We start from the raw sequence: 13,885 nt of genomic DNA, 5'->3' as shown, positions 1-13,885 counted from the left end.
TTGGGAGCATCCTGTTCCTTAAAGGTCCATGTGTGTTTCCCCCAGTACTGTTAACTGACACTTGGCCACCGTCCTCCTCACTGTGACCCTCGACTTTGTCATCACCAGGGCTGGGTGACAGCCATGTGCTCTACCTGTGAAAACCAACTAGTGTAGAATGCAGCGACCAGCCAGCTTGGTGGACTGCATCATCTGGGCTTCAGGTGCTGTGGCCGTTGCTGGAACTGTAGATGTGTAATACCTTCAGGCTGGGATCTGCAAAAGCATCTCAGAGTTATGCAGTGAGCTCTCCTGTGGGGGGAAAAATTGATCATCTGTTAGCTTGAATTGATCAATTTTAGAGATTCTGGATTTAATTAAAACCAAAACATTTAGAAGTGTCTATCTCTGTCTGTTTGTCTATTACTGCAGTGTCTGAGTGCCGTCCCTGCAGTACAGATTGGTGAATGCACAGTCCTTAAGACAGCCTGCCTAACTCTCCTTGCTTTAACCTCACAAGATATTATTGATCTCCAGGAAGCAAAGATGTACCAGCTAGTTCAGCAACTGGAATCTGCTCCTTCACCTGTCCTTGTTAAATCAATGACTGAATTAAAAAGCCAGGGTCTGATTCTTCTCTGGCACTGGTGTAAATCTGGAGTCCCTCCACTGACACTCGTGGAATTACATCCATGGAAAATTGGCATAAATGAGAGCAGAATCGGCCCCTGGCTGTTTAAGATCAGCAAATTATCTGTGAGTCGTCAGCCAACAATCTGCCTGGCCAAAGCACGTCCAGTTGGTATCATTAAGCAATGCCAGGCGAGCAGACAGTATCTTTTGCAGAGTTGGTAACAGACTGTGGCGTGGCTAGCTGAAGGTTTTCCTGGCTTTCCCCACTTGAGAAGTGTAATAATAGCCTGCCCTGGGGCACGCTATTATTATTTTGCAATGGGGTCATTACACACAGAACTGTCAACCCTGTGTGTTTAATGGGGACTAGAAACTTGGCTATGACATCACTGACAGCCAATCAGACATGGCTGTGACATCGCTGATAACCAGTCACAAAGCTCCAATTGTTTCTGGCATTCTAAAGCCCCTTCAAAACCCATAATAAATCTCAAGGACTCTCATACGGATGTTTCAATAATGGGACTGATATTTTCATTCTGCTGCCATTTCCCAGTTCCACCCCTGTGATCATTGCTGCATTGTTCTGTGTCCAAACCTCACCTTCCCCATCTGCTGCTTTCAGACAATTCTCCGAAAGATGCGTCATGAATAACTACTTCGGCATAGGCCTGGATGCCAAAATCTCTCTGGAGTTCAACAACAAACGGGATGAGCACCCCAAAAAGTGCAGGTAGGCAAAAGACCCCCCCCCTACCTCCCTCAAATGGAGAGTGCCTCAGGCTAGGAGCAGAGGTCAGAACTCCTTGATTGCTGACTTCCCATTTCATGAGGGAGTCATCTATAAAGACACCCTCTGCCCCAGGGCAAGCACTCCAGGGGCAACCTGTGCAGGGAGCTGTGGGGAGCTGTCTTTGGCCAGGTCTACACAAGGAGGGCTTTACTGGTATAGCGATACCAGTGCAAAGCACTTCTAGTGTGGACACAGCTTATACCAGACAAGCTGTGCTTGCACCAGCATAGCTTATTCCAGCCGCCCCGAGTGAAACCAGTGACACCAGGACAAGCACATGTGGCCAGTCTAGCTGAGTCAACACTAGGGGCTTGTGCCTGCAACTTACGTCAGTCAGACCACACCGCTTCACACCTGGCTGACAACCATGCCGGCAGAAGTCTGTAGTGTAGACAAAGCCTACGTGATCTGCTGTTGGGCTGAGTTTCACGCTGCTCCTTATCTGTCTGCTCTGATGTGAGTCTGCGTGTCTGTGTAGCTGAAGGTGCCTATGGTGCCTGACTTGAATGGAATGCAGCCACATGGCAATAACAACAGCTTGTTTAACAAGAGCCATGCAGTGCACTGTGCCAGTGCCCTTCATCCCATCTTCTAACACTCTGCAAACATTCGTTAATTAGGCCCCAGGACGTTAACCCTTGTGAGGTGGGTAATTATAATTATCCCATTTTACAAAGGCCAGTGGGAACCAGCGGAAGTCTCTGCAAAATCAGATCCTATATATCTAGAGTAAACATACAGCAATCAGGTATTACTAGCATCTCAGAGGGTCTTGGCAAGGTCATGTAAACCTCTGGAGAGGAGCTCAGCTCACCGGACGCCCTGAGATGGAATTGAATCCTGCTACTCAGTTACCTTGAATGGCATGTCTCCAAGAAGGGTCTAGCAGAAAAAGAAGGGATGAAGTGATGGCTGAATAACAATGCTACCTAAGAGAGTTATACAGTGCTTTTCAGCTAGAGATCTCTTTACAAAGGAGGCAGTACCATTATCCCTATTCTACACATGGGGAAACTGAGGCACAGAGTGGGAAAGTAGGTCACCTAACAGGCCAGTGGTAGGAATAGAGCGCAGGTCTTCTGAGTCCCAGTCCAGTGTCCTATCCACTAGGCGACACTGCCTTCCTAGATAAAGAGGGCTGTAGAGCATTGCCTATGGAGGGAGATTCAAAAGAGTGACACTATTTCATTTGGCGAGGAGGCCAGTAGCAGCTCTATAAAATGCTGAGTGATGCAGCAAATCAGGTGTCCCTGTTTACTTTTTCTCCTACTCAATGAGATATTCAGTGAAACTAAAAGGTGCCACATTAAAAACTAATAAAAGGAAACATTTTTACATAAGACATAATTAACCTGTGGAACTTGCTGCCACTGGATATCATGAATGCAAAGCATGTAGCAGGATTCAGTAAAAGGAACAGACATTTCTGTGGAGAATGAGAACATAGACAGTTACATTGGATGGGATTTTACACCAAGGGCTACAAACCCTCCTGTTTCAGGACATCAACCAGTCATTGGCCAAGGGGGGAAGCAGCTTCCCCCATGGGCAGGTTATTCCTGGCCACTAGCAGGTTCTTGCACCTTTCTCTGAAGCATCTGGTGAGAAACAGGTTATGGGACTGGATTGTCAGATCCAGTCCTGCAATGTCTGTGTTGCCTGTTAATTACTGTGCATGTCATTATGTTAATCTCTATCTCTGTTGTCTAATTTGCATATTTAAAAGTCATTCTCATTGCACCACCGTAATAAGGCTGTTAGTCACTGTGCCAGTGGTGACGCGGGCTTGGAGTTGTCTGCAGGACTGGTTTAATGTAGATCCATGAGTTTCAGGACCATTGTGATCATGTCCTCTGTAACTCAGCCCAGAGACCCTCAGCCAGTGACTTCCACATCCCACCCAGGACTTCTGGCTGAGCTAGAGCATCTGTGTTAGACAGGCACCCAGGCTGGATTTAAAGCACCCACTCAGAGCTGTGTGTTTCTCTCCCCTTGCCCCGCTGCAGCAGTCGCACCAAGAACATGATGTGGTACGGAGTGCTGGGGACCAAGGAGCTTCTGCAAAGGACCTACAAGAACCTGGAGCAACGAGTCCAACTGGAGGTAATCAGAGGTGCTGGCCTGGTCTGGGGGCCAGAAATCACTGTGGGGAGCATAAGAGCAGGAGCAGGTGTGCTCAGCTAAGTGAACATGTGCAGGCTCCTGGCTAGATCCCTGTTCTCTGCCAGGCGTTGGGGTTTAGGTGCTGAGAGACTGTAGGAATGGGGGCCACAAATAGAGCTAGAAGCTAGGCTGTCAGGCCACAGCAATGCTCATTTCTCAGGCCCCCTGCCTTAGTGCTGGTCTCTTCTCCTGCTTTGTGTTTGTTTGTGTCATGGAAACCTCTTCCTTTTCAACACGGAGCCCAAGGAGAGGCACTGAGTCCCAGTGCAGAGCAGGTTACTGAGAGCCCAAGCAGGCATTCGTAAGAAAGCCAAGGGACTCTCCAGTTGTGTCTGTGCTGGGGGTGTGTGTGCATAGATTTCCCACCATTGCTCACCCCGGCACAGCATCACCTGGTGGTGCGAACAGGAGAGCCCTAGTGTAGACAAAGCTTCTGCATTTTATTTTAAAACCAAGTCTCCTGACCCTGCTTGGATTGGATCGGAGCATGGGTTTGCCTTGGGAATGAGGCACAATGGGGGAAACAGCACAGGGGTGAGTGAGTTCAGGCTGGCGATTCTCTGGGTGTTTCCTGTTTTCTCTTGGAGGACAGGGGCTGAATGTTAAAGGGTAGTCAGTGCCTTGAAACAGTGGTGATGCTCCAGTGGACAGTGACTTCTGCAAACCAGCCCCGTAACGTCACCCGGGGCTGCCCAGAATCCCTGACTCCCTTGAATTCTCTTAGGCCTGGGCTGTGTTTCACAGCAAAACGCGGGAGTTTGCTGGTGTTCCTGCCTGATGCCTGCTTTGCGGGCAGATCTGAGGGTGTGGCTGGGCTGGCAGGTGGTGCCTGGCACACACTGAAGATCTCAGCCTGCCTTATCTTCTCTTTCAGTGTGACGGGGTGACCATCTCCTTACCTAGTTTGCAGGGGATTGCTGTGCTCAACATCCCCAGCTATGCTGGTGGCATCAACTTCTGGGGCGGCACAAAGGAGGATAACGTGAGTGCCAGCTGCAGGGTGGGGTTGGAGGCTTCTTTGCTAATGGTGCCAATGGTAAATCTGAAGGTGCAACTGTAACAAGAGACCTGGTATCCATTTAGGAACAGAGGAATTGCCAGATGGATCTGCCCTGGTTCCACTTGGTCTGGTCTCCAAACTCCTGTCAGATGGATCAGCCCAGGGCCCATCTAGCTCAGGCCCTGATTCTGACAGCAGTCTATACCTGGGTGGTTTTGAGGAAAGGGTTGGAAGGGTGGCAGTCAGTCTCACTGGGAGGCACTGTTGTCTAGTAGCTAGAGCAGAGGGGGCTGGGGGTCAGAAGGTCTTCAATCTAGGCCTGACTCCGCTACTGACCCCTTGTGGCCTTAGCAATTCACGTCCCCTCACTGTGCCTCGGTTTCTCTATCTGTGAAGTGGGGCTACTCCCTTTGCAAAGGGCTAGAGCAGTGTAGAGCTCTGTTTTCACATGCACACCCCAAGCTCATTGTGCTGCAGTGCACAGCCCTGACCTACAGGGTTCGTTTATGGCCAAAAGCCTGAGGTCGCAAGGACCCTTTGTGAAGAGGCTGAGTCCTTAGGGGAGCCCCGGGCCCTGTCTGAGTGCCCCGCTCCCCCTCCGCCTGTGGGTGGCTGTGTGGTGTAGCTCAGGTCAGTGGCAGCTTTCCCTGTGGTTTCCTGCCAGGGCCTCTTCTGCGTCCCTCCACTCCCCACCTTCTGATCTCAGCAACTGGACCCAGCTCCCACCCTGGCTCCGCTGTCATTACCCTGCAGCTCCAACCTCTTGGATCAGCTGGAGAGTCCCTAGAAATGGAACTTAGCTTAGATATAGACAGACACAGAGACCCACAGATGGACTGACACACACACAGATGTGTAGCCAGAGAGACACACACAGCGACCCCCAGGCAGACAGACATGCAGTTGTATAGACACAGACATAGACACCCACGGACGGGCAGACACACACACAGATATATAGACAGACAGACACAGAGACTCATGGATGGACAGATATGCACACAGCTGTATAGACAGACAGACACAGAGAGCCCCAGGTGGACAGACAGACACGCAGCTGTATAGAGAGCCCAGAGCGTGGTGAAGAGGGGTCCAGGGCAGTGGCTGTCACGGGGCTGTGCTGTTCCCTGCAGAACTTCGGGGCGCCCTCCTTCGACGATAAGAAGCTGGAGGTGGTTGCTGTCTTTGGCAGTATCCAGATGGCCATGTCGCGAGTCATCAACCTGCAGCATCACCGCATCGCCCAGGTAAAGCAGTGCCACCGTAGGAGATCAGCTAACCCTTGGCTGGGCCCCACCTGGCTAGGTCCCAGGTGGCTGGAGACCCAGATGGGACCTGTCTGCAGGGGCCGACCCCCCCACCATTGCTGCCTCCCTCCCATGGGACCCACAGGGGTTGGGGAGGGAGCACCCTGGGCGGAAGAGGCTGCAGGAGGTCAGGCAAGCGCAGGTGTGGGAGTCAGACTCCTGACCTGTGAGGAGGGGAAGGGGGGTCTCCAGTAGGGCTGGTGGGCGGGAAGGGCCTCCTGCTGATATGGGCAGGGAAGGCTCTAAATTGGAGTGAGGCGGCTCTTTTGCTGGGGGGCCTGAGCAGGGCTACACAGGGGTTTTGGGGAGCCTGGGGAAAAATCTGCCTCTGAGGCCCCCCTTGGGTGGATGGGGGTTGGAAGCAAGCTCTCCCCACACTGACCCCTCCATGGCGGTACCTGTCCTGCAGGGCTGGGCCCGGCTGCCCACACTGGCCATCGTGACCTAGTGCTTGGGGTCGCAGTGCCACTCAAGTTTGGCCCAGCCACCCATCCGCAGGAGCTGTGACACCGTGTGTCAGGCTGCAGCGCTGCTAACTCAGATTCCATGGGTTGGCGGGGCTGGGGACAAACTGCCCCTTTCGTCCCATGCCCCTTGGGCGGCCCTGGGCCTGAGAGGCTTGGGACAAGGGTATTGTCCTCTGTATCTCACTGGAGCTGTCCCGTGCCCCATGAGTGTGCAGTGCCCCTGCCAGTGCGGAGTGATGAGCTCTGCTCCGGGAACATGGCACACCTCCATTGCACAGGGTGTTAGGCAGGCCGGAACTGACGCTCTGCGAGTGGTATGTCTGGGTAGGCCGCGTGCTGACGGAGAAGCACAAAGTGGGTCTGCCTATGGTACAGCTCTGCAGCAACTGGAGGATTCCCAGCTCCGGCAGAGGGACAAATGTCAGCTCTGCTTGAGCTGAGGCCTCACAATAGCAGTGTGGCCGTGGCAGCATGGGCAGGCGCTCAGGCTCGCAGCCCAAGCCCATACGCAGGGCTTGGGAGAGATTGGACTCCAGTGGCTAGCCTGAGCCATGCTGGCCACACGGCTAGCTCGAGTGAGCTAATTTGTAGACAGTGACCCAAGCTAGGAATCAGGCCTCCCAGCAGGGTCTACAATCTGGATGCACTGGTGCCCCTGGCAGAACCCAGCTACTGGGCCAGGAGACGTGGCCCTGCCAGGAGAGCAGAGTGTCAGCTGGCAGGAGACATGGCTTTGTCAGCATGCCCTGGCATCACAGACAGCACTTCCCTGGCATCAAGCCATGGCAGAGCCGCAATTGCTGGGAGAATTTCTTTAACTCGGGCTATGTGAAGCCCTTGGCTGGGCCGTGTGCCCTTCCTTGCTGCTTGGTGCCAGCCTCTTCTCCTGTGCTTGCCTGGCAGTGTCGCATGGTGAAGATCACGATCCGGGGAGACGAGGGCGTCCCAGTGCAGGTGGATGGAGAAGCCTGGATCCAGCCTCCAGGGATCATCAAAATCCAACACAAGAACCGAGCCCAGATGCTAACGAGAGACAGGGTAAGACTGCCCTTGGACTCAGGGAGAGGTGCTCAGGTTAGCTGCTGCTAGCATGCAGCCATTCTGCCTGGGGCTAGGACCTCATCAGCTCTCATGAGATAATTGGGCTGAGCCTGTCCAGTAGCTGGATGGGGTGCTGCTGAGTCAGTCAGGAGAGCCCTCTCATCCGAGCTAGCACTGAGCCAGTGCCCTGTGCGGTGCTAGCTGGGTGCTTTGCTGGTGGAGGTGCCATCTTTCAGACAAGCCTTGACTGGCTGGGCTACTTAAAGATCCCGTAGCCCTTCCTTGAAAGAACTGGGTGATTAATGAGATTCCAATGCAGATAACTACATAGAGTTGCTGTTAAACATCTGTCCCGTTCCACCTCAGAGGTGGCTGCATTTCAGCAGTCAGAGCAGTGATTGGTGCATGCTAGTATTGGGGGTTCTTGGGGATGACATGGCAGCTGCTATTGTCTTCTCCCAAAGCTGCTGCACTAAGCTCTGAGCCAAGGTTGTCAGTGTGGGGTGGCAGGGGCCGTGCAGGGGTGAATGCCAGCTGCCTGGCAGTGCCTGTGCAGGCAGTGCAGGGTCAGACACCCCCAGCCCCCATGTTAGCAGCAGCATTGCCTTTTCTCTCTGCAGGCCTTTGAAAGCACCCTGAAGTCGTGGGAGCACAAGCAGAAGGGCGAGGGCTACCGAGCCCCGGCGCGGCCCCGCCTCAACTCCCAGCAGTCCATGGAGTACCTGACCGACGAGGAGTATGGCCAGATGCAGCAGATGGCTCAAGCTGCGGAAACCCTCATCACCAGGTGAGCTGGGGTGCCTGTGGGACAAGGCAGGGGAGCAGGCCAGTCTGGAGCTGGCTGGGGTTAGGAGGAAGCACCTGCTCAGTGGTGCCCCCTGTGGGTGGTGAAGGAGCAGAGGGACGGACAGGGACTCCTTCCCAGGGATCCCCTCTCTGCATGCGGATCCTGGCCCATGGGCCAGACTTCCCGTTCCCCAAGTTAGAAGCCAAGGGAAGCTGTGAATTCCCATCAGCTCCCTTCCTTTGTTTCTCTGCAGGATCCGCGAGGCAGCCACAACCCACAAAGCCATGGAACAGGAGCTGGCCCATGCTGTGAACGCCTGTTCCCTGGCCCTGAACGAGGCCCTTCCCAACAAGAGCAGCAGCGGGCCCGAGGTGAGGGGCACAGCCCACCTGGTGTCACATCCAGGGGGAGTGAGAGGCAGGGGATGAGCACGTGAGTGCAATCCAAAGAAGAGGTGGCAGCAGGGAGCACGGTGGAGAGAGAGAGAGAAGATTGATTAAGGGGGAAGCCAAAGGTTAAATGGATATTATAGAGAGAGCCAGTAAATAAATAGAACAAGGAGCTAAGCCAGCTATAAATAGACCAGGCGAGCCGGAGACAGAGCTACATGCAGAATACAAATGCAGGAGGCTGCCTGGCTGTATGAAATGTCAGCACCCATCCCCGCATCCCACATGAAATCCACTTCTCTCTGTCTCCACCTATCCAAACATGCTGGGGCGGGAGGAGGAAGCCCTGCTCCAAGCCCTTGGTGATGGGGTCATGTGGGTTTTCGTTACTGAGCTCTGCAGGTCTGTGTAGATCAGAGATTCGTAGTTTATAAGGCCAGAAGGGACCACTGTGATCATCTAGTCTGACCTCCTGCATGGCACTGGCCCTAGTACTGCCCTGAATTAATCCCATTTGAACTAGAGTAGATAGTTTAGAAAAATGTCCAGTTGGGATTTAAAAATTGCCAGTGCTGGAGAATCCACCACGACCCTGGTAAGTTGTTTCCATGGGTTAATTCCCCTTACTGTTCGAAATTTACACCTTATTTCTTGTCTGAATGTGTCTAGCTTCAACTTCCACCCATTGGATCTTGTTAGACCTATGTAAGCCTTGGCTGCTTATGGTGACAAACCTGACATTTGTTTCCAAAACCCGACATTTTTGAAATTTGAAATTTTTGAAAAACTGACAGTTGAATCATGTTTGCAGTGGTGTAGTAGCAGTGTTGGTCTCAGGATATTAGTGAGACAAGATGGGTGAGGTAATATCTTTTATTGGTCCAACTTCTGTTGGTGAGAGACAAGCTTTCTAGCCACACTGAGCTCTTAGTGGGAGAGTTACTGCGATCGTCACTGCTAAATGCAACCTCCCCACCGACCAGGACACACCAACACAAAGCGGCACCAGACCCCACCAGAACAACAGATGCAAAACCTGCAAATATATCTCCACTGCTACAATGATCAACACCTCCACAACACTCCTTTCAAGATCCATGGGTCCTACATGTGGTTATCATATAGTGTTTCTCATCCAGTGCACTAACTGCCCCAACAACAACTGTGAGGGTGAAATCAGACAATCGCAACGCTCTCAAATGCACTCACGTAGGAAAATGATAAAAGAGAAAAATACCCTATTTATTGTGAGTGAGCACAATTCTCACAAGGCGATCACTCGCTATCTGACCTATCAGGCCCCATCCTCAAAGGAAACCTGCACAACACTTTCAACAGATGAGCCTGGGATCTTAAATTTATTACTCTGTTAGACACCAAAAATCATGGACTGACCAGAGACCCTGGATTTTTGTCTTATCACAACAATCTGTAACCCACTGACCCCTTTTTTTTGTACTATGATGATAGATGTGTTAACGAGCCACTTTACCTTGAATGGTCCCTTATAATATATGCTAAAAACTATCTGTCCCACCATGCATTTAGCTGTGATGCTTGGAGAACCTTTCCCAGACCTGAAGAAGAGCTCTGTGGAGCTCAAAGGCTTGTCTCTCTCGCCAGAAGTTGGGCCAATAGAAGAGCTCACCACCCTGACAATTTAATCAGAAAGTCATTATCTGTCAGGGCCCCGAGGAAAGTTTCTGGACAGTTCTGACCCTGGAAGGCACCTGCACAGTGTGTGTGTGGGGTGCTCCTACCCTATATACTGGCTAATGGCCCTGTCTCACCACTGCCCCCTGTTGGATGTACTGAGGCCTGTTAGAGTGTTTGCACCACCTCCTGTAGATACCAGCCATGCCTGGCAGGGCTCTGTACAGCACCTGGCACAGCGATCAATGTTATGTACATGCTGCCAGTCACTGCAGTACTGAGTGATGCAGTATGATGATAGAGGCATGCTCCAGTGCCAGAGCAGGGTCTGCTTTCCCCTTCCTGGGCTAGCAGTGTCTGTCCAGCAGCATCTGTGATGGTGTATGGATTTTCACCAGGAGTTGGTGCTGGCTCCGAATGTGTTCAGACCACAGCGCATGCTGATCTTGGCCACTAAGGCCTTGGGCCCCACAATAAACTCCTTTGCCTCTGCCACCCAACTGCCTTGCTCTGGGCAGATGTAGTTTCTTTGTTCCTGAAGATGGTATAGGTCTGAGGCCATGGAAGATGACATGGTCCCAGCCTAAATTCCCTCAAAGCTGCGCAGATGCAGTGAGAGAGGGCTGGGGGGAGTCCTCTCTCCCTGCCGCAGCTCCCAGGGCAGTCTGCACCCCAAACCCCTCATCCCCAGCCCCATCCCAGAGCCCACACCCCCAGCTTGAACTCTCACCCCCCCACACACACACTGCAACCCCCTGCCCCAGCCCTGAGCCTCCTCCCACACTCTGAATCTCTCGGTCCCACCCCCACGACACATCACCTCCATATTGGTGCACGTAACAGAATTCATTCTGTACATGGATGTAAAAAATTAGAGGGAACATTGGTCCCAGCCCCCCGAAGGCTTTGAATGCTAGGCCAGAGCCCAGAGCGGATGTGAAGCTTGGAGCAGGCTCAGGAGGCAGGCTGCTGTGTGGAGAACAAGCTGGCATCTCTGGCTTGCCTAGGCTGATGATCTAAGGCAAGGGGAGGTATGGAAGTACAGGCCTGAATTGATGAGAACTTGGGCCTCAGCCAAGAGAGTGTGAGGGGGCAGCAAGATCTGCGGTTTGTTGCTGCTTCCTGGTTGCCAGTTGTCCTGCTCTGCCGAGGGCGCTAGGGTAGCGGAAAGGACTGTGACACGGTGTAACCGGACTTGCAGAACCCAGCAGCATCCCAAAGCATCTCGGCCAACCAGGAAGGGGCAGCATACTGACTGCATTGTCCCATCAGGCCCTGGTCCCTTAGCACTGCTCGTCCCCATGTGCCTGCTTACTAACATTGCTTCTCTCTCTCCTCTTTCTTTGCACCCATCTCCTCTCAGTTTCTGAGCAGAAATGCGGCCGTGGATGTGTCAGTTAGCGTGAAAGCCCTTTACACTGAAACCAGAGCTTTTCTGGAAGGAAAATTGGTGAGTGCATGGCTGGGGAGGAGCCAGCGCCCTAGGGTGCTTAGTCTGCTCTGCCCCAGACTGCGAAGAGGGGGGGCTGGTTTGTGAGATTCCCTTGCATGAACCCCCCTTGCATTCAACATGGAGATCAAAGCTGTAGCAAATGGCAGAACATGCTCCAAGCTTCGTGCTGCAGGACAGGGAAGGGGGCTACTTCCTGTGGAAGCTCTGGCAGGGACTGAAGGATGTGGTTAGGTGCAGGGTCGGGGGGAAGCTGCGGGGAAGGCATGGGGAAGCCCAGGAGGGAAGAGAATGTAATGTGAGGTGTTGAGCTGAGGCCCTGGGGGTGACAAGACTACCCAAGTTCACATTAGATCACAAAACTAGCAATACTTTGCCTGGTTCCTCCCTCAAACCAAGCTCTGCCCTCCTGATGCCAAAATGAAATGCCTCAGTAAACTGTGCTGAACTTCATAACATGATCATCATCCCTCTCCTTGCTTCCGTGCTTTGATAAGCAGCAAAATGGATATTGTTAATGGGTGGGTTGTCATCATTAGGGCCAAGAGTTAACAGATTACCAAGACAAACAGAGCTATTAGCTAATAGAGCTCTTGTTTCAGACTGTCTGCAGACTCAGGCAGACCTCACTGGATCAGTTACTCTTGGTGCATGATTTGAAGCTTTTCTTTTGGTAATCATTGTAGAGATTTAATTTATTTTTTTAAAGCCAGCTCAGCTTTTGAAGCAGTGGGCAGCAGCCCTTCCTGCAAAGCACCCTGTTCCTGACATGCCATGAGCAAGATGAATGTGTGAAGCAGGGAGGGGACCAGTCCCACTGCCATGTACTAGGGCTGGGTGCTGACCGTCCCAGTGTTAATGGCAGAGTAAAGGAGGACATCATGCTGATGTCAGCCAGCACCACCACAACTCTAATGTGAGCTGCCAGATGGGTGGTATATAGGGAGTGGCGTGGAGCTCCTGGGTGACACAAATGCTGTGCCACTCTCCACACCTGGAGCTGACTGGATGAGGCAGTTATTTCCCAAGCAAGTGGATGGGCCCATTGTTCCTTCCTGTTCCTCTTGGAACCAGGCTGTGTTGCATGCCGCCTGTTCCCCTGCATGCCAACTCTGTGTGCCACGCTGCTCCCAGGCGCCCTGCACCACACAGGAACCCAGCCGGATATGGCATCAGAGGTACAGCCAGAGCTGTTTCCTTCAGCTCTCCCTGCCTGGGCGGGGAGTGTGTGAAGAGGGGAGAATGGTTTTAACAGGACAGTAAAATTCTTTCCCCCCCGCAAGAAGCTCCACCGGAAGTGCAGCTCCTTCCCCTGCTCCATTTCTGTACAAACTAACCAGAAGATGGAACTTCCAACCATGCACTCCCTCCTCTCTCAGTTCTGTTTAAAGTGGCGATGAGCTCGCTGCGCCTTGTCCTTGGTGTCCCCAGTTCTTGGCATGGGCGAGAGGTTCGGTTATCCCTGAGCTAAGCATCCTTCCCAGTGCATTCCAGGCTGCTGCAGAAGGGCACTTCTCTGTGGCTTTGAAGACAGCTACCAACAGGCCTCTCCCATGCCACCTGGCACCGTGACACCGCACTCCCAACGCTGGCCCCGAGGCAGTTAGTTAGCCCCATGGCAGTCTGTTCAGTTCATTGTCAGATCCTGATACTCGACTGAGAAGTGAATTCTGCGTGAATGCCCAGGGTTCCAGGACACTGCTGGAAAGACCCCAGCTGTGCTCTGGACCATGAATTTGGAACAGCCAAAGCAGAGATGGGTCCTGAAAGATCTATGCCAGGTTTTATGCACAGACTCATTCTGTGAACAGGATGCTCATTCCCAGTCTGCTTTCATAAAGCTGGGTGGGGAGTGGCAGCAGGGTTTGGACCTGGGAAGTTCAGCTCCACAAGCACAGACTGGAGCTAAGAGAGTCACTCTACTAGCTGGTAGCAATAGCAGGCTGGCTTTCTCTGTGAGCTCAAGCCATTAGAAGGGAACATGACAGCCACTGTTCTAGGGTGGATCATGCTCGTTCTTTAGCACCAAGTCTTAGTAGACACATTCAGGTCATGTTTTTAATAGCCCCCCTGCCCTTTATGAACTCTGAGTGGGATGAGAATGGAGACAATTTAACACCCAGTTTTGCTCTGCTTTTTGCATCTCTGCTCTTAGACAGGTTAGTTGGTCAGTGTCATTTGGGTTTAGTCAGTGTCACTGCGGGGCTCTCCTGTACCCAATTG

The 13,885-nt window shown here is 52.6% G+C and overlaps 1 protein-coding gene across 5 annotated transcripts in view; it reads left to right on the top strand.

The window, feature by feature from the left end:
- DGKK (diacylglycerol kinase kappa) overlaps positions 1–13,885 on the top strand; it is a 193,422-nt gene that overhangs the window by 169,568 nt on the left and 9,969 nt on the right. For all 5 annotated transcript variants that reach the window (XM_039488324.1, XM_039488323.1, XM_039488319.1 and 2 more), the window contains 8 exons: positions 1,238–1,345; positions 3,412–3,508; positions 4,443–4,550; positions 5,702–5,815; positions 7,246–7,380; positions 8,004–8,170; positions 8,424–8,541; positions 11,576–11,662. In XM_039488324.1, coding sequence (XP_039344258.1) covers positions 1,238–1,345; positions 3,412–3,508; positions 4,443–4,550; positions 5,702–5,815; positions 7,246–7,380; positions 8,004–8,170; positions 8,424–8,541; positions 11,576–11,662 — 934 coding nt within the window. The remainder of the gene's footprint in view (positions 1–1,237; positions 1,346–3,411; positions 3,509–4,442; positions 4,551–5,701; positions 5,816–7,245; positions 7,381–8,003; positions 8,171–8,423; positions 8,542–11,575; positions 11,663–13,885) is intronic.

Source organism: Mauremys reevesii, linkage group 9 (genome assembly GCF_016161935.1).
Source record: "Mauremys reevesii isolate NIE-2019 linkage group 9, ASM1616193v1, whole genome shotgun sequence".
NCBI classification, from domain to species: Eukaryota; Metazoa; Chordata; order Testudines; family Geoemydidae; genus Mauremys; species Mauremys reevesii.
Note: the sequence above shows the minus strand (reverse complement) of the source record. Positions and strands in the feature narration are given on the sequence as shown.